The sequence below is a fragment of the Cyrtonyx montezumae genome, unplaced genomic scaffold, assembly GCF_038088225.1.
Source record: "Cyrtonyx montezumae isolate F1298 unplaced genomic scaffold, pur_monq_1.0 scaffold_19, whole genome shotgun sequence".
In the NCBI taxonomy this organism is placed as follows: Eukaryota; Metazoa; Chordata; class Aves; order Galliformes; family Odontophoridae; genus Cyrtonyx; species Cyrtonyx montezumae.
The window spans coordinates 3,616,551-3,635,185 of NW_027071925.1; the positions used below are offsets into that span (position 1 = coordinate 3,616,551).

The following is an 18,635-nucleotide window of genomic DNA, read 5'->3' on the forward strand; positions in this document are numbered from 1 at the left end:
AGGATACCTGGAAAACTTAGTGAAACCTCCACCTTTTTCACATCTCCTACAGCACAGAAGGCATTCAGACTCGGCCTGTGGTGTACCACCAGCATGCAGTTTGTTGCTGCATGCCTGGGGCTCGTTTCTGAGCTGCAGGCAGATGTGTGTTTGAGCAGCTGGCAAGGAGAGCTCTCTTTTAAACAAAGTACCCGTGTGCTTTACTCACTTTTGGTGTGCTGCCTTTGTGGATGCAGAGGTTCCCTCTGGTAACTCGTTGGCTCTGTGTTCGCAGGGTTGCTGTGGAAGTGGTGACCACGATGACTTCGGCTGACGTGATGTGGCAGGATGGCACCGTGGAGACCAACATTCGTTCCAACGAGCTGATCCCAGTCCATCACCTGGACAACAATGAGTTCTGCCCTGGGGATTTCGTGGTGGACAAAAGAGGTACTGAGTGTCAAAAACACGCGCTCCTCAACGAGCTTCTAATGGTGAAGCCTTCTTCCTTCTGGATCCCCTAGTGTATGTTGCAGCCCTTTGTATGGCAGCTGTTAGTAATGGTCAGGTGAAGCAAGCACAAGAGCCTTACCAGGGACAGATGGTGATTCAGGTGACTTGACATGTGCCAGCATGCAGCTGTTGTTTAAATGTTGTTTAAATACCAAGGTTGAGTTGTGACAGGCAAGCTGTGAAAGGAGCAAATACCGAGGGACAAAGCCAGGATTCTCAGTGTTTCTGTAGAGGTTGCCTGCCTTCCCCTTGAAAGTGCAAATGGCTCTGAGGTGTGTCCCAAAACCAGGGGGGAACTGAACAACTCATGCTGTGCTGCTTTCCTTGGAGGGACCCTCTTGTTTTTCCAGGAAGGTGTCTGGGTACTGCTGTGCTGGGTAGAAGGCGTCCCAGAATGAATGTGCTCGCACTGCCCAGTGCAGAATCATCTTGTTTCACCATCCATTCATACCCTATTAAAATACATCTCCTTAGCTGAGGACAGTTTGGACTGTTGAGGAAGAGCTGTTTTTCTAATGCTGTTCCCTGATGGAAGGTTCCAGCTGGGAGCTGGCATGCTGACAGCCTCGGGTGTGTGCAGGCTCTGTGCTCCTCCTCTGAACTTGCCTGTTTATTTTTTTCTCCTGCCACTGTGACCAAAAGCTCAGAGCTCCCAGGACCCCGGTGTGTATGGAGTCGTGCAGTCTGGTGACCATATTGGCCGAACCTGCGTGGTGAAGTGGTTCAAGCTGAAATCCAGTGGAGATGACGTGGAGGTAAGTGCAGGAGCCACACAGCAATGAGATTCCAATAGAGGAACCTGGGAGCCAGATCTGCAGTGGAGTTGGTCTTTGAGGATGGGAGCAGTCAGGTGCTTTGGGGCTGAGCAGTCGTCACAGTTGATTTCTTGAGTTCACTGACAGTTTTTCCCCACTAGTTGATGGGAAGAGTGGATCCTTGGCTTGTTATCCTGCTCTGTGGGGGGGTTTGTAGAAACAGTATGTCACAGATTCTTGGTGCACAAAGCATCAGGCTTCTCTGGGGAAGCATTCCACTTTACTGCTCATTTCTCATTACTTGTGAGCTCCTTAGCACTTTTCCAATAGAAATAAGAGGGAAGATATTTTCCATCAGCCAGCGAGCTTTGTATCAAACACTTCCTGTTGCCTCAGATTGTTTCTAAAGTGAATGCTCTTCTTTGGGCCCCGCTGAACTGCCTTGATGTTCAGAAGGGAATAAAACAACCTTGCATGTCCTGTGATTGAGGTGGCATGGAACCTGAGGTAAAGGTGAGGGTGAACAGACGACAGATACTGCTCGTTTCCTTTCATTATAGTTCTTTGACTGATGTGCTGCAGGATGAGGTGACCAGAAGGGGCGTGAGCAGTTCCTGCAGTCTGTTAAGGCAGCTGAGAAGTGACAAGACAGAACTCAAAGCAGTTCAGGTGTTGAGGGCACGCTGTGACGATGAGCGCAGCATCCCAGGGCTGACGTGTGTGCATTCTGTCTCCAATGCAGCTGATTGGGGAGGAAGAGGATGTGAGTGTGTATGACATTGCTGACCACCCAGACTTTCGCTTCCGCACCACCGACATTGTGATCCGCATCGGCAATTCGGATGGAGCCACAGCTAATGAAGACGAGGTCGGTTCTCAAGGCAGTTATGTGGCTGTGCTGTCACCAGGTATTGGTGTTGGGGCGTGTGACAGAAGGCAGTAGAAGACCCGTTGCCCACGGCCTTGGGCTCTGTGTGGGCATCCTTAGCTCTCCAGCTTGCTGGCTTTGTACTGCAGCATCCCTTGCTGTCAGGGGAAATGTATCAAATCTCCTGGTCTGGTGGAGATACAGAGCTGAAATGATTGGATTGCTGAGACTGTAACAGAGTAAGAATGAAAGTGAGTCGAGGCTTAAGGGGTTGCTCAGGATTTGAGTAACCTCTAATAGGCGAATATTCTGTGGATTCCTGTGCAAGAGTAAAGGTGGGTTTGTTGTGTAACCTGCTTCATTTGACCACAGAAGCTCTGTTTTGTCGAGAACACGCAGTTTGCAAGGAGGCAGGTTTCCTTTCTTTGCCTGGAAGACCTCCAGCCATCGAGACAGCTGCCCTAATAAAGGGATAGCTGGGGTAGGATGGCTCGTGCTGCAGTTCCAGTTTCAGCAGCACGGAGCACATCAGTTCACTCAGCCGACCCAGATAACCTCGTTCCAGTGCTACTTAATGAGCATGCTCTGGGCCAGCTGTAGTGCCTGCACATCTGTGCACTCTGGAAGAGCTGCTGCCAGCCTTCCTCGGGGGGCTGAGTGCAGGGGCCCGGCTCCTGGCACCCCACTAGAGGGCAGCCTGCTCCAGGGGACCGTCCTGTCCCCTTTCTGGCGGACACCCCTTTCTGTGGCACTGAATCCTCATCAGAACTCAGGATCTGTTTCCAGATTCTCTCTGCCTTGGGGGAGGATTTACCACATCTCTGTGGCAGTGTTGGGGGTTTTCTCCTGGAAATGCTATGTATAGGATTCTTCTGTCCTTGGGACCCCAGGAAACCCTACATGTTTCTGTGGGGTTTTTTCTCCATGGGACCCCTGTGCTCTGCTGGCTCTCCAGCCAAGGCACAAGCATTTCTTTGGGAGGGTCTGGGTTTGCAGGTCACCAACGTGAGGGGCATCTGTTTCTCAGAAGCTTGCTGCTCTGCACTGAAGTGAGGAGAGGAGACTGACAGACTGCCCTTGTTTCCACAGCCTTCGGTCGGACAGGTGGCTCGCGTGGATGTCAGCAGTAAAGTGGAGGTGGTGTGGGCTGATAACTCCAAGACTATCATCCTGCCTCAGGTGAGGGGCTGTTCCCAGCTTGGGATAACTCTGCAGTTCTTAGCTGAGTGATAAGCCTTGGTGACAAATGCAGGCTGCAAAGGGAGTCGGTCTGTGAGGGAATCCTGCCCTATTTATTGCTGCCTCCCATGGCAGGGTGGCTTCCTGCTTCTGGTAGTGCACGAGGATCCTTGCCTTTTTGTTTTAGGATGACTGATCAGTTAATTAGTCAGCACGGCTTTTGAATATAGAGAACATTATGCTGCCAGGAAGCTGTAGGCAGGCTGCTGGTCCTTCTACACGCACTGTGCTGCCTGTTCATGTCTCTGACCACAGTCTGCAGCACCTGCTGCTTTGCAGAGTGGATTGCAGAGCTCAGCAATCATCAGCTTTAACTTGAACCCAGATTCACGGTATTGCCTAACTTAAAGCACTGCTGAAAAACTATTGCTGCTTCTGCCTGGCTTGTGAAATAGTGCTGTAGTATTTTGTCTCAAGAAGCTCCCCCAGAAGCTGGATGAGAGCCACAAACTGTGACCTTACCTACATGAGTGTCAGACCCAAATCTCTTCCCCAGGCAGGGAGGGAGAGGAGTTGAGTGCAGACAAATGTAGAGCCATACTGCCAATCCACTTAACCTCATTCATTTGTCCTCTGCATCATTCTGTTTTAAGGTTTTTGCTGTACGCTCTTGTAATCGTGTTCACTGTTCCACATAGTTGCAGCCCACGTCTCTCCTTGTTGCTTCATATTAACCCAGACAGCCTGAAGAGAAGAGCAGGCCTGCTTCTGGAGGGTCCCATCTCCAGCAGCATGACACTGAACAACATTGCTTCTGCAAGGAGAAAGTATTTGATCAGGATTTCATTTTAAACCAAGCATCTCTGCATTAATTACAGTAGAATAGTCAATGCCTGCACTATGGGCAGTGGACTAGAGCGTTACAAAGCAGGCTGCTGTCTCCCTTCCCCCTGTTGTCACATGTGCTTGGATGCCAGGCACAGTCAGAGGTCTGTGTGCTCCACAAAGGGCTGCTCTCACACTGCAGTGCTGAGGCTGTAGCAGCTCCTGCTGTGTCACACCAGTCCCTTCGATTCTGCTTGTCTGCGTAATTATGGGAGCTGGAGAAATGTCAGGAGTGAATTATCAGTTAGTAAAACTGTGATTTATCAGTGCCTGCCCATGTGGCCGGGGACGAGCTGTCTGGGTGCTTTTTCTCAGCTCTAAAAATAAAGATGGCATAGGCTAACTGAGTTTCCATCTCAGGTTTGGGTTAGCTTTAAGGGCGGTGCGTTCTGATGGCTTTTCCTGCCTGCAGTCCCTTGTGTTAAACCCAACCAGCCCCCACTGGCTGCCTGTCTGTGGGTGACACAGAACTGGCCGAGCAGGGCTGGTTCAGCTGGAGGCTTTGACAAGAGGACTGCGTGTTTTAGCCTCTGGGATCCTGTCTTACAAGGTAGAGAGGACTCTTGGGCCATCATTCAAGCATCAGAAGCAAAGTTGTTCTTGGTCTTCTGCTTCTGTGATGAAGTCGAGTGCATCTCTGAGCCTCTGCAGAGAACCTCACGAGAGATGTTGTGTCTGCAAAAGCATGATTAGAGGAGATGAGGCTGGATGGAGCATGGATGGGTTCTGCTTTCAGTACTGAAGGGGAAGTGAGCATTTTATGTAAGAGCTTATTCAGCAACTTGAGTTAGGCTTTATTGTCCCAGCTGAATGTTAATCAGTAGTCACATACAGTAGTTAAAGCAGCATTGCAGAGCTCTGACAGCAAGTAGTGTGTGCTACAGAAGGAGGAATCTGGTGTGTGAATTGGTTCACTGGTTCCAGCATTGTCTGTGGAAGGACAGAGCGTGGAGGCAGCCAAAGCAGCGTTCTGTGCCAGCACAGCTAGAAATACAAACTCTGCTCATTATGCCCAGCACCTTGTGAGCTAGCTCTGTGTTCAGGGACCCTGGGGCATTCGGGTAGCTGGTTGGCACTAAATGTGCTCTTGTCACAGAGGGGGAGCCTTCCACGTCCAGCCTTCCACTGGGGGAAGGCTGCAGCCCACCTAGACCTGCCCTAGTCTCCCCCCAGTGTCCCACTTCGAAAGGTGGAGGGCTCTGCTGGTTCAGTCTGTGTGGGTCATCCATGAACACGTTATTTGGATCATACCCCACTCACCCTGAGTAGATGGAAGGGGTTGGAACAGCCTCACAAACTCTAGCTGGCAGCTCCCCTTTCACAGGGACAACTGTATTGTCTGCATTTAACAATTAAAACTCTCCACTTCAGCCTTAAGTGCTCTGTGTCGTTTCTAACTCTGCTCTCCTTTAGCACTTATACAACATCGAGTCAGAAATTGAGGAGTCAGACTACGATTCTGTTGACGGCAGCACCAGTGGGGCATCCTCTGAGTGGGAGGATGAAAGCGACAGCTGGGAGACAGACAACGGCCTCATGGAGGACGACCACCCAAGAATTGAGGAGTTAGAGCCTGAGGAGCCAGCAGCAGAGGAGGTGAAAAAAGTGGAGGAACAAGTCCAAGGAGCTGTGGCTATGGCAGTTGCAGATCTTGCTGCAGAGAAAGCTGGCAAGGATGGAGCCCCAAAGAGCTTCAGGGAACTAAAGGAAGCCATCAAGATCTTGGAAAGCCTGAAGAATATGACTGTGGAGCAGCTGTTGACTGGCTCTCCCACCTCCCCAACTGTGGAGCTGGAAAAACCCACTCGGGAAAAGAAATTCTTGGACGATATTAAAAAGCTGCAGGAAAATCTCAAGAAAACCTTGGATAACGTGGCCATTGCAGAGGAGGAAAAGATGGAAGCCATGGTGGAGACAGAGAAGAAAGAAGAGAAAGCAGAAGCGCAGACACCAGTGAGGTCAGAGTGGCCCAGTGAGACACCAGTGCTGTGCCAGCAGAGCGGGGGCAAGCCTGGAGTCACCTTCACCAGCGCCAAGGGAGAGGTGTTCTCTGTGCTGGAGTACGCCCCCGGTGAGTGCTGGGGGGCCCCGTGCTGCTGTGTTTCTTCTTCCCCAAAGTATTTGCAGCTAGGCCTCTCGGATCAGGTATGCTCTGATGTCTGTCTTGGAGCTTATGAAGTGGGGAGGAGAGATTAAGGCGACTTAGGTAGTGCAGTCCTTTCTGGGAGCTGAACTTGGCTTTCAGGTGGCATCTCCAGGCACTGAACTACTTCCCAAGCTGTGCAACGGGCTTCCTTTTCTTCCACATTGGAAGCGAACTTTGGAGGGCTGCATTGAAGCAGTGGGGTCTGTTTGGGCTTTTTGTGTCGGGGTGGATCAGTTGAGGGGCAGAGCAGGAACAGCCAGTGCTGTTGTGCTGGGTGTCCTTGGTTGGGTGAGCGTCCTTGTTAACATTCACCTGCCAAAAATAAAGAGTGAGCATCTGGTTGTGTGGAACAACAGTGACAGCAGAGCCCAGGCTGCTCAGCAAGCCCTCCCCAGAGCTGGGGAGGGGACGTGGGTGAGCTGTTGTGCTCCTGCAGCTGTGTGCAGATAAAAGAGGCAAGCATCACTCAGGTTTCTGCAGGCAGAAGGTCACGGCTTTGTTGCTGTCCCAGCAGTGTCAGGGCACAAGAGAACAGGAGATACAGGTTGTGGCTGCTGTACTGTGTGGGGAAAAACCAAATAATCTCTGGGCTGCCTCCTGGCTCAGCACCAAAGTAAGCTGAGTTGCCCTGGGCTGACACAGGAGCTGGGGTACATTGAAGAGCTCTAGGGCTTCCCAACTTCACTGCAGGAGTTGGGGTTCTTCAGAAAGATGCTCATGTAACTTCTCCTGCTCACATCCCCTCACTTTTATTCCAAATGATGCATTTAAAGCGTGGATGGATCTGCCTTCACAAGGAGCTCGTGGCAGTTTCCAGGGAAGGCTTCAATTCCGTTCTCTTTGACCCACAGACAGCCACGCCTTCAAGAAAATGGAGTTCCAGCCCCCAGAAGCAAAGAAGTTCTTCAGCACTGTGCGGAAAGAGATGGCTCTCCTGGCCACCTCCCTGCCGGATGGTATCATGGTTAAAACCTTTGAGGATCGAATGGCAAGTGTTTGCTCTCCAATCTGTGTGTGGTAGAACTGGGCTCAAAGTCCGGCTGGCTTGGGACTTCCTGCTTAGCCTCAATCCCTTACATTAGAGCCACAGGAATGTGAGCAGCATGTGAAATTGTAATTACCGTGAGTGGCTGCTTTTGCATTCCCTCAGTGGGGGTGGCAAACAACACAGAGCTTCTCATGGCAGGAAATCTGTTTTGGGTTCTTTGCCCACTGAGCAGGACGGGCGGGTGGGCAGGCAGCAGAGGGCTGAGCACTGGGCATTGCTGGCCGTCCTCTCAAGCCCTGGTTCAGGCCCAGAGGCACAGCAGGGCAGCAGTTCAACCTGTAGGGTGAGGGTGCCCCAGGATGTGTTAAGAACTGCAGGACTGCAGCGAGGGCTGAATGAAGCAGGTGGAGGGAGGAATGGGCTGTGATCCAACGCAGCTGGGTTTATATCGCCTTTCTCCACAGGACCTCTTCTCAGCACTTATAAAAGGGCCCACACGCACGCCCTATGAGGATGGCCTCTTTCTCTTTGACATCCAGCTCCCCAACATCTACCCTGCTGTCCCACCTCTCTTTCGCTACCTCTCCCAGTGCAGCGGGAGACTGAATCCCAACCTGTATGACAATGGCAAAGTGTGTGTCAGCCTCCTGGGGACGTGGATAGGCAAGGTAATGCTTCCTTCTACCCATCTGTAGGTCACAGTGACAGTGCCAGGCACTTCCATCCAGGCCAGGAGTCCTGGCTGACTGCTGGTCCCTGGTGCTTGAACTCGGTGGTGGCTCAGGCCGTGGGTGTCTGGAGGTGGATTGATAGGACAGCCGTGGGGGAATGGGACTGATGTGGTGTGTGGCTCTGCATCATTCCAGGCAGACCTGACCAGGCAGTGTGCTGGGCTGACAAGAAGTGAGGGAGATGACTTGGTGTAGCACGTGCCTGTTGAGTCAGTCCCTTGTTCCTGCTTGCAAGCCACAGGATCTTAGTGGTGGGGATGTAAAGAAACTGGGACCTTGCTTCATCCAGCAGTTATCACTGAGCAAAGCAGTGGTGCTTCTGCCCTTTGATGAGTTTGTCTGTGTATTTCAGGGAACAGAAAGGTGGACCAGTAAATCCAGCCTCCTCCAAGTACTCATCTCCATCCAAGGTAAATGCTCCTGCCAAACCTGTGGGACAGGAAGAAGCAGGGGGGGAATGCAAGCTTATGTCTGGCGGGGTTGGGGGGGAGTGGTGATACATGCCACGCCAATGGGGCTGCTGCTGCCTTCTGCTCTCACCTTGCTGGACAAAGCAGTGCCCTTATCTCTCCAGTTCAGCGTTCTGAGCAGGTACAAGCTTTTCTCATGCCTTGATTTTTTTTTGGCCGTGTCCCAGATCTCTGAGACAATGCTTTCCCTTCTTCTTCCTGCAGCAGCTAACCACAGAGCTGCTCTGCTTGTTATTCTGAGCTGACAAAGGAGGACCATTTTGCTCTCAGCCAGTTACCAAAGTTGCTGCTAAACTGGACTTAATTTGCAGGGGTGTTTTTATCCCCACTGAGTCACCTACTTGGGGCGCATTTTTGCACATGATGTTGGTGTTTACACTCCTAAAGCAGAGCAATCAGGGGTGTGTCTAGACCGGCCCCAGGGCTTCCTGTCATAGAGCTTTGCCCTATAATATCCAGTTTGGAGGCAGGCAGACTAAATCAATTCTCCACCTCAAGGCCAACTTTCTATGCAGGGAGCCCAGGAATGTGACTTGAGAAATCTTTGACACGGAACAAAGGCTGCTGCCTCGAGTTCACAGGGACTTTTGCTCCCCCGCAGTCTCCAGGTCTGCCCTACCCTCCTGTCAGGGGGACAGCACCACGACAAAAACCTTTTCTCATTTACAGAGCTGAGGATCCAAATTTAGAAGCTGAACTGCTGAATGTTTTACTGGAGTGGAAAAATCTCCTCCATCCCCCCTGCTGCCTGGTCTTGGAGAGACTCACGTTGTCACCTCCACCAGCTCTGATGCAGCTTGTGGCAGGCTGCCAGCAGCACGGCACTGTCAGTGTCAGTGCTACCTACACGGAGCTGCAGCCTGACAGAGGCAGGCAGGGAGAGCTCCGTGTGGGTGGCTTGTCACTTGGCTCCCCGTCCCAGTACTGCCCTGGTGGGACTATACTGGGTAGGACGGTCAGGTCGAAGTGTGGCTCCCATGCTCATTAAGAGGAGGAGGCATAAAAAATGGATTTAAGAGGAGTTCGGGCTCTGTTTGCGTTCTTTTTTTTTGCTAGGAAGAGAGGGAGAGTCGTTAGATGCTTTTCCCTCCAGCCTTTTGACCTCCTCTGCTGCTGCTGTGTGCCCTTTGCATTACGCCCGTGGGGGATCTCAGACGCTGCTCTTGGTGTGCCTGGGATCCTCAGTGTGCGAGCTGAAGGCCGCAGAGCCGCTCGCACAAAGCGCTCCCCTTTGTGACCCCGCTCCAGTGCGCTTTGCAGAACCCCGTTTGTCCAGCCTGGCTCCAGGAGCAGTCAGCAGGAACCAGCACGGCTTCCCTCGCGTGTCCCTCGTCCTTCGGCCCCTCTCCCTGCTGCTGGATTTCCCCCTCAGCGCGGCCGTCAGACTCCAGGGCCCGGCAGCACCCCGTGTGAGTGCCGCTCCCCTCACCCTCCCCCGTTCCCTTTGCCAGGTCTCATCCTAGTGAACGAGCCCTACTACAACGAGGCAGGCTTCGACAGCGACCGGGGCCTCCAGGAGGGCTACGAGAACAGCCGCTGCTACAACGAGATGACGCTGATCCGCGTGGTGCAGTCCATGATGCAGCTGCTGCGCAGACCGGTGGAGGTCTTCGAGCACGAGATCCGCGAGCATTTCCGCTGCAGCGGCTGGCGCCTGGTGTCCCGCATCGAGTCCTGGCTGGAGACCAACGAGCTGGTGGAGAGGAGCCACGAGCAGGCCAACGGGGCGGGTCCCACCTCCCTCCTCTCCGCGGGCAGCGCGGGGCCGCTGGGGGAGCGCGGCGCGGCGGAGCTTTCTGACGGCAGGGAGGAGCTGGAGGATGCCGAGTTCACCGCCTCGACGCCCAACGCCGGCGATCTCCACCAGTACTCAGACTCGGAGAGCGTGGGCCAAGCCAGGGGGGCAGACCTGGCCAGAGACCGAACGGACGAGGGGAAGGCTGCCCAGGACTCTGCCTCGCAGCCCAGCGTGAAACCAAAGAAAAGGAGAAAGAGCTACAGGAGTTTCCTTCCGGAGAAGAGCGGTTACCCCGATATAGGGTTCCCCCTCTTCCCTTTGTCCAAGGGGTTCATTAAAAGCATCCGTGGTGTCTTGCAGCAGTACCGGGCTGCCTTAGCAGGGGCCAATATCCCAGAGTGGACAGAGGACAAATAAAACCGTCGGGTTAGGGACAGGCAGGTGCAGAGGAGAAGGGAAAGCAGCAGAAAGGAAATTGGCAAATGCTGTTACCAGTAAACTGGCTTCTCCTTCCAGCTCTTCTTCCTCAGCTTGGTTTGTTCCAAAGAAGGTGGTAGGCCTGATTTGCTCCTCCGAGGAAAGGTTGTCTAAGCATGAATTTGCCCTCAGCCCCCCTTCCTCCCCCCCCGTCCCACATTCGTGCTCCTCTCACGAGTTTGGCCCTGCCGTGGTGAGATCAGAGACCCACACAGAAGCACTCTTGCAGCCACGTTCCCTCTGCACTTTCATCTTGGGGCACCTTTCCACGCAGACTCTTCCCACCCAGCGCTGCAGCGGGCGCTTCGTGCTGCTGGGGTTGGAGCCAGGAGTGATTGCTGGAGGATCTGGAAGCAAAGGTCTTTCATTATTTTTTTTCCCCCCCTTCCTGCATTACCGTGGGTTTTCTGAAGCCTCCCCGAGCTGACACGTTCTTGGACATTGGATTGTTTGCATTGAAGCTGTCTCTGCCATCCGGAGTCGCCGTAGTCGTCGTCGTTCACCGATAGCTCTGAGGTTCTGATCGCAGCGGGATGGGCAGAGCCAGAACTCTGTGCTGCCCTGCTGGCACTGCGGGGTCCCCTTCTGCTCCTGGGACTTCTGCTCTTTCTTCTGGATTCAGCTTCTCCATCCACATCTCTGTGCCCTCCGAGTAAGGCGGACTCCCCTCCCCCACCCTGCATGCCTGCCCTCCAGGAATCCACGGGACTTGGGGTTCTGCCTTTGGTTCTTGCTCAGCTGCCTGAATTCCCCATTCAGCCCCCGGCGTTACCCCACATCTGAGCCTTGTGTGCACTGCAGATGTGGCACCTGGGGATGGCAGTGTGGGTCCATCACCTGCCGGGTCTGGGGGCTGCCCGAGCCAGGCTCACCCGCAGGACAGGAGCTCCCGTGGTGTGGCCGCGTCCTGCGGGAGCAGCGCTCTGCGGTGGTTCCTGGGCTATTTCTCAACCAGTAACTGGAGCACATCCCGCGCTGGTGCTGTTTCCTCCCCTGGCCAGCTGTTTCCTGAAGCTGCAGCAGTTGCTAGCGCTGTCTGTGCAGCCGGGCCCCCGGGGAGCAGCTGGCCGGGCAGCACGGGGCTGCTGGAGCCGGCGACCTTCAGCACTTTGCAGCAGCCGTCCTGCCCGGGGCTCCGTGCTGTGCACGCACTTCGGTTCACTTGAGCTGGGGGGGGGGGGGCACATCCAGCACTGCTGCATTCCCCCACGGGAGAAACGCTCAGCTCGCATCCACGGGCTTGGGGACAGCAGGGCTGAGCAGTGAGGATGGAGGCAGAGCCACGTTCCCACTCCTGCCCCCTCCCCACACCCGGAGCAGCAGTTTGCTCCCCATTTCCCCACTGTGCTTCTCACCTGCAGTCCCCGGGGCTGCACTGTCTGCCCTTCACCCCCCCCCAACGGGGATGGGAGGGATCCAGCGCTGAGTGCTCATGGTGGGAGGGAGAAAACCCCTTTCACGGCCGCAGCTCTGCCCCTTCTGTCCCCGGAGCACGGCGGGAGCTGCTCGCAGGGCTCTGCCACTGCTTTGCCCCTTCACTCTCTTTTCCACTGACCATAAGCAAGAGCATCGGCCCAGGGTGTGCCCCCCCCCCCTCCCCCTGGTGTGGGGCACTGCCCTATGGGGGGGCTCAGCCCCACAGCACCGTGCACGTGGAGGTTTACAGATTTTCTACACTTTTGATAATGTGAAGCTCCTGGTGCCGGGGTGGGCGGTGGTGAGCGCGCTGCAGCTGTGGACTTCTTGTTTTGTTTTGTTTTGTTTTTTTCTTGTATGTATGTAATATTTAAAGGTAACAAAAATTACAAAGGCTTAAGAAAAAAAATAATAATAATAACGATAATAATTCAAAAGATTTAAAAAAGGAAAAAAAAAAAAGGAAAAAAAAACAACAGAAAAAATTAAGGAAAAAAAAAAAAAAAAGCCAAAGCATGAGCTGACGCATATTGCTGCCTGTTAGCCTTACCGGCTGTGACACGGCAGGCACGAGCAGCCCCTGCCTGCCCCCAGCGCTGGGCTGGGGGGGAGGGGAGCGATGCGACATCAATGTAGCCTTGATCTGTACAGTATTTAAGTGAAGAACACGGAACCGGCCCCGAGGCCGTGCTTTAGAGGTGTGTCGTTCACGTTGCAGATGTGGATGCTTGGTTGCTTACGATATATGTATAAAGTGCTGTGTGACCATTAAAACTTTTTTTACCTGCAGAATTATTTTTTGGTTGGTGGTGGTGGTGGTGGTTTGGCTGAGCGAGGTGTAACACAGGAGGGAAGGTGACTTGCCATTAAATTCCGCCTCTGTGAGTAGCTCGGGCTGTCGGTCTCTTTTCTTTCCCCCTCCCCCCCCCTCCCCGCGCTGTGGCCGTGGGCTGTGCAGCACCCCCAGCTCCGTGGGGAGGACGGTCGCGCCCTTCTCTCCGGCCCCTCCATCCTAATTGCGTCGTTACCCGGTCAATAGATGTGTGCTGATCGCTCTCCTTTGTCCCGAGAGCACCGATGAGCGGTACTGACCCCGCGCAGGAATGTGGGGGCAGCCGTGTGCTCCCCGCAGCCCCACTCCTCCCCGCGCTGCGCCCTCGGGTTGGTTTCTGGCTTCGTTATCTTTTTGCAAACGCTCCACATTTATTGCATTTCTCACAAGAATAAACTCTGCTCCTACGGGAAGCTGTGGGTACAAACGTTCCTTTTACAAAATAAAAAAAAAAACCCAAAAAGAAAATCGCGGATTTCTCGCGGTAGATCTCAGTCCCGGCTCAGCCCCGTGGGCGGTGCCACCAAACCCGGGGCCGTGGCTGTGCCCGCAGCCGCCCGGGTCCTCGTACCGACGGCGGCAGCACCGGTCCCGGGACGGCGCCGTCCCCGGGAGGGGGGTAAAGCTGAAGCGAAAAAAAAGGCCGAGCGCCCACGGGGCACGGAGGTGGGCGCGGAGAACTATTGCTGGAGGACGCGTTCCTGAGTGGGAGGAGGGCTGCGCGCCCGCGGCCGGCCCTACACGCTGCCCAGCACGCGGCACAGCCGGCCGTGGATCTGCCCCTGCACGGCCTCGCACCGCAGCGCCTCGCCGTCCACCGTCATGACGCCGGCGCTGCCGCGCGGCTCCAGGCGGAAGGCGCGCACGGGGACGCAGTGCAGGTGGGGGCAGCGCAGCTCCAGGTGCGTGCCCCTCCCCATGGCCACGAAGATCTTGAGCAGCGCCACGCGGCTGATGCCCGCCCCGACGTAGAAGAGCTGCATGCAGCCGTCCTGCGGGCGCGCGGCCGGGGCCATGAGCAGGTTGGTGCCCAGGTGGGACTGGTAGATGGCGTACACGCAGACGAACTCCTCCTCGGGCACCGCGACCCAGTGCGGCGGCACCGGCTGCCCCAGCGGCGGCAGCAGCGTGTCAGCAGGCAGCGCCCCGCGCCCGCCCGGCGTCTCTGCGGCCCCGTGGGGGGCCGCTTTGGGGTCCCTGGGGGTGCCCTGCTCGGCGGGCAGGTAGGACAGGCGGCCCTGGTAGGTGCGCAGGCGTGCCAGGCACTGCAGCGTGCCCAGCGTGAAGCGCGCGTTGCCCAAGCGCCGGTACTTCTCGCTGTCGATGTCCACGTCGGCGATGAAGCCCCAACCGAAGCCCAGGAAGGAGAAGAAGCGTTTGCCCGAGGCCGTGCTCAGCGACACCAGGTCCATGGGCGCGTGCAGCCCCTTGCACAGGATGAAGGTGCAGTTGGTCAGCAGCCTCTTCTTGGCCACGTGGTCGTTGCTGTGGGGGATGGAGAAGGGTGAGCGTGGGCTGTGACCCCCCCTGCCCCCCAAGGGCACTGCCTTTGAGCCGGGCTGGGTGACGGTGTCTGTTAGGGACAGCTCCTGGAAGGGAACAGATGGTTGGGCATGATTTCCTTCGAGAGCTTTTCCAACCCGGAGGATGCCATGGGGCTGCAGGCCCCAGTCCCACCCCCTGGGGTCCACAACTGTACAGTGGGATTGGCTGCAGCCTCCAGCTCAGCCCCGGGCTCATTGGGGTGAAAATGGGGCACAACGGGAGCTGAATCCTCAGGGCTGCACCGTGCTGGGCAGCTGTCCCCAGCCTGCTCACCCTGCGTAGTAGTTGATGGAGGCAGCCAGGGCGTTCCCAGAGCCCGCGGGCAGGATGCACAGTGGTGTTCGCAGGGCCTCCTCCCAGTCCGGCCGCTCCATCAGCCCATTCAGCACCTGCAGGAGAAGGGAGGGTGGGAGCTGCTGGCACGTGGGGATCCAGGCCGTGGCCACCCCCGTGGCTTCCAGCTGGGTTTTGTCACCCCATCTCCCCCCAGTTTGCCTCCAGCCCTGCCCGGGGCTGACTCCAGGTGCTCACCTCATGGAGCAGACCGTCCCCGGACATCACCACCAGCACATCCCACTGCGCCAGGTCCTCATCCCGCACCTTCTCCTGAGCGTGGCGGGGTCTCTCTGCAGCACAAATCACAACGCTGAGTCCTCCACCCTTCCCGTTGGCAGGTGGGGACGGGGCAGAAGGACGACCCTCGGGGACTCACCGGTGACAAAGAGGGTGGGAGTGATGTCGGCATCAGCCAGCATGGGCTGCACCACGGCCTGGAAGTCCTCAAGCGCGTGGCCAGCACCGCTCTGCGGGTTCAGCAGCACCAGCGCACGGCAGGGCCGGGGCAGCACCCCATAGCTGACACCTGTGGGGAGAGGGGGGGAGCGGGGGGTCAGCACGGCGCGGCCACCGGGTTGGTTTGCTACGGTCCTAAGGGACGTGGAGTGCTGGGAGGGATCTGCACTGAGAGATGTGAGGCTTTGCAAGCTGCCAGCACACGGCCGTGCTCCGTCAGCAGCAGTGACTCACGAAGGCTGACAGCGTTTCCCAGCACCGCACGGCCCGGGGAGCCCCTTCCTCCACTCTCGTGGAGCTGCACGGCTCCGTTAACCCGGGCCAAAGGCCGCTGGGTCCGGATCCGGCCCCGGCCCAGCGTCCCCTGCCCTCCGCAGCTCCTTATCAGCCGGCGGCAGATGGGACGGAGCGGCCTCGGGCGCTGCTCAGGGCACAGGGCTGCCCGGACCGCTCCGACCCCAAATCCCCCACGGGTGACCGCGACCCGGGGTTCAGCACTCGGTTCTGCCGCCTGCTCCGACACCGCGCACCCCCCCGTACCCCCGCAGGGCTCACGACGTTGCCAAATCGCCCCGCAAACCGCAGCACGAGGAACCGTCGCGCAGGGGACAGCTCCGGTCCCCACTGTGACGTTGCGGTGCCGTGGGGTGGATGGGGGGGGGAGGGAAGGGGGAGGTGCCCCGGTTGCCCCGCACGCCGACGACCTTATCAGCCCCGCACACACGGCCTCGAGGGCGCGGTGGGACGGATCCGTAGCGCCGTCCCGAACCGGAGGAGGAGGTCCGTGAATCCCAAAGAGCCGCAAATCCCCGCACGGCCGCACCGCGCGCAGCACCGGCGGAGCCCGGGGCCGTCCGCTCCCACCGGGATTCGGTTTTTGCCGTCGTTGTGATTTCCCAGGAGCGGCACAGGGCCGTTCCCCGGCCGCGGCTCACGCCGAAGAGCCGCGTGGTACAACGCGGGGAGGAGAGCGGGGTGACAGCACCCATCCCTCCATCCCTCCGCCCAGCGGAGCGATTCAATCTCGGCTCCGACGCTCCGGAGGACACGAGGGGACAAAATCGGGGGTTGGGGCTCCGGAGGGGGTGGGGGGGGGGGGGGAGGTGGGGACACGGAGCCCCGCGTCCCTCCGGTGCCGCTCTCCGTGTGTCAGCAGAGGACTTTCGCCCCACGGACGCCGCTTTTGTTAAAGCTTCGCTACTCATTAACCCGGGGGACGGAGGGGGGAGAGGACAGCACGAAGAGCCCCGCGGTGCGCGCTGCCCCTCCGCGTTAAGGGGGAAAGAGAGGAAGGAAAGGGGGGGGGGGGGGGGGGTGGTGGTTAGGGAACCCCACGGTGCGCTGCACCCCCGACCCATAGGGCCGGCGCCGGTGGGGGAGGGGGGGGGGCAGGACACACTCAGGTGCCGTCCCACGCGTTGTCCACAAACCCCATTCCGACACTTCAGGGCTGCGCTCCCCCCGCACACCCCGACACAGGCGGGGATCCGACCCCCACCCCCTCCCCCCACCCCCCGCACAGCGGCTCCGTGGGGGCACAGGCGGTGCCGCGCCGTCCGGGAAACTTCTCTACCTCACCCCCCTACCCCCCCACGACCCACGCGCGGGGCACCGCCGCTTCTCACCGTCCCGCGTGGGCGCTGCGGGCAGCGAGAGCTCTCGGATGCGTTGGCTCCAGGCCTGGGCGATGCGGAGATTCTCCTCGGCTTCTGGGTGTTGGGAAACGCGGAAAGTCCTCTGCAGGCGCTGCCGGGCGGGGGAACCCCATCGCGCCTTACGGAACGGATAACCCACGAGGGAGAAGCAGGCGGCGGCGGGGCCGCACGGGAAAGCGGCGGTGCCCACGCAATCGGCCAAACGGAGAGCGACGTCGGAACCTCCGGGACGCAGCACCTGCAGCTCCCGCTCGGTCAGAGCGACGGACCACGCGGCCGAACCGGGAGACGGTCCAGGGGAGAAGCGGCCCCGCAGCAGAACCGCACCGCCGTCGCTGTGCGGGGGGACCCGGCGGCCGGCGGCCATCGGAGCGCGGAGCGGGGCCGGGACGCACCGGGAGCACCGCCCGCCGCTGCTCGCTGCTGACACCCGCCGCGCTGCTCGGCAATGGCAGGAGGCGGCCCCATTTAACACCCCCCCCTTCCCCCCCCCCCCCCACGCCCCACACACACATACGCACACCCCGCTCCGCGGCCCGGCCTCAGTTTCCCCCAGGGCTGCCCTCCGAGGGGCGGATCCCAACGATCGCCGCCGCGAGGCAGGGATGGGACTGCGGGTGCCCTCCGACCCGTGGGTGCCCTCGGCTCTGCGCCACAGACACAGACCCAGAAACACAAGTCCAGACCGCACAACCCAGCGTAGATCCCGCAGCCCCAAGCCCAGACCCCCATGACCTAGCACAAAACCGTAGCCCTGAGCACAAACCCTACAACCCCAAACCCAGAACCCTAAACCCAGACCCTACAAACCAGAATTCCTAAGTGCAAGCCCAGACCCTACAACCCTAAACCCAGAACCCATAACTGCAAATCCATACCCTACAACCCAACCCAGCGCCCATAACCCTAAGCCCAGACCTGACAACCCAGACCCTCCCACCCAGTCCACCCAGTCATAACCCTAGGACCAGTCTCTATAACCTAAACCAGACCCTATAACTGCAAGCCCACACCCACAATCCAGCCCAGTCCCCGTAACCCTAGAACCAATCGCCATAGCCCTAAGCCCAGACCCTATAACCCTAAGCCCAGACCCTACAACCCTCAGCACCAGGGCTCTTCCCCCTCGCAGCTGCCTTCTCACCCTGGTTCCCCCTGAAACCCACACAGAGTGGGTTTGGTGCCCCAGGAAACTTCAGAGCCCCTTAAATCAGAGTGGGGCGGGACGGGGGAGGTGTGTCTGTGCTGTGGGGTCGGAGCTCGCTGTGGGGGAAGCAGCCCCACGCTGCGGCCTTCCTTGGTGACTTAAAGCCCCACGAGCCTCGAGGTGGAGGCAGAAACAGCAGTGGCTGGGCTGCAGGGAATGGGAAACTTCCAGCCCGGGATGAACCATGCTGGGGACACCAGGAGCTGATAGAGCAGCAGAGGATGAAATCATAAGGGTTTGGGGCCGCCAGCTTTGCTTTTGCTTTGTTCTTGAGCCCTTGCACGGATTGCAGAGCTGCACCAGGGAGCAGAGCTCAGCCCAGGGTCGCTCTCAGCCTTCGGGAGCTGGGCAGCTCCTCGATCCCACGCTGCCCTGGTGAGGCTGCGAGCCGAGCTCGTTCCCGCAGCTGACGTTACACAGAGATATTTCTGAGGTCACCTCTCCCTGTGCTCCCACACA

The 18,635-nt window shown here is 57.7% G+C and overlaps 2 protein-coding genes across 2 annotated transcripts in view; one reads left to right on the forward strand and one right to left on the reverse strand.

Annotated features, from left to right (window-relative positions):
* The window catches only part of UBE2O (ubiquitin conjugating enzyme E2 O), a 48,372-nt gene extending 36,896 nt beyond the window's left edge, over window positions 1-11,476 (forward strand). The window contains exons 10-18 of the mRNA XM_065735221.1: window positions 275-429; window positions 1,135-1,247; window positions 1,990-2,115; window positions 3,205-3,294; window positions 5,593-6,250; window positions 7,177-7,313; window positions 7,778-7,981; window positions 8,397-8,454; window positions 9,966-11,476. Of these exons, the coding sequence (XP_065591293.1) occupies window positions 275-429; window positions 1,135-1,247; window positions 1,990-2,115; window positions 3,205-3,294; window positions 5,593-6,250; window positions 7,177-7,313; window positions 7,778-7,981; window positions 8,397-8,454; window positions 9,966-10,669 (2,245 nt within the window). The 3' untranslated portion in view covers window positions 10,670-11,476. The remainder of the gene's footprint in view (window positions 1-274; window positions 430-1,134; window positions 1,248-1,989; window positions 2,116-3,204; window positions 3,295-5,592; window positions 6,251-7,176; window positions 7,314-7,777; window positions 7,982-8,396; window positions 8,455-9,965) is intronic.
* Window positions 11,477-13,702: 2,226 nt separating this feature from the next.
* Window positions 13,703-17,418, reverse strand: SPHK1 (sphingosine kinase 1). The gene is made up of 5 exons (XM_065735224.1): window positions 16,940-17,418; window positions 15,235-15,384; window positions 15,054-15,148; window positions 14,796-14,911; window positions 13,703-14,462 (listed from the first exon to the last, which is right to left on the reverse strand). Exons 1-5 carry the CDS (start codon window positions 17,334-17,336, stop codon window positions 13,715-13,717), a joined length of 1,506 nt encoding a protein of 501 aa, XP_065591296.1. The 5' UTR covers window positions 17,337-17,418; the 3' UTR covers window positions 13,703-13,714.
* Between the last annotated feature and the right edge of the window lie 1,217 nt (window positions 17,419-18,635).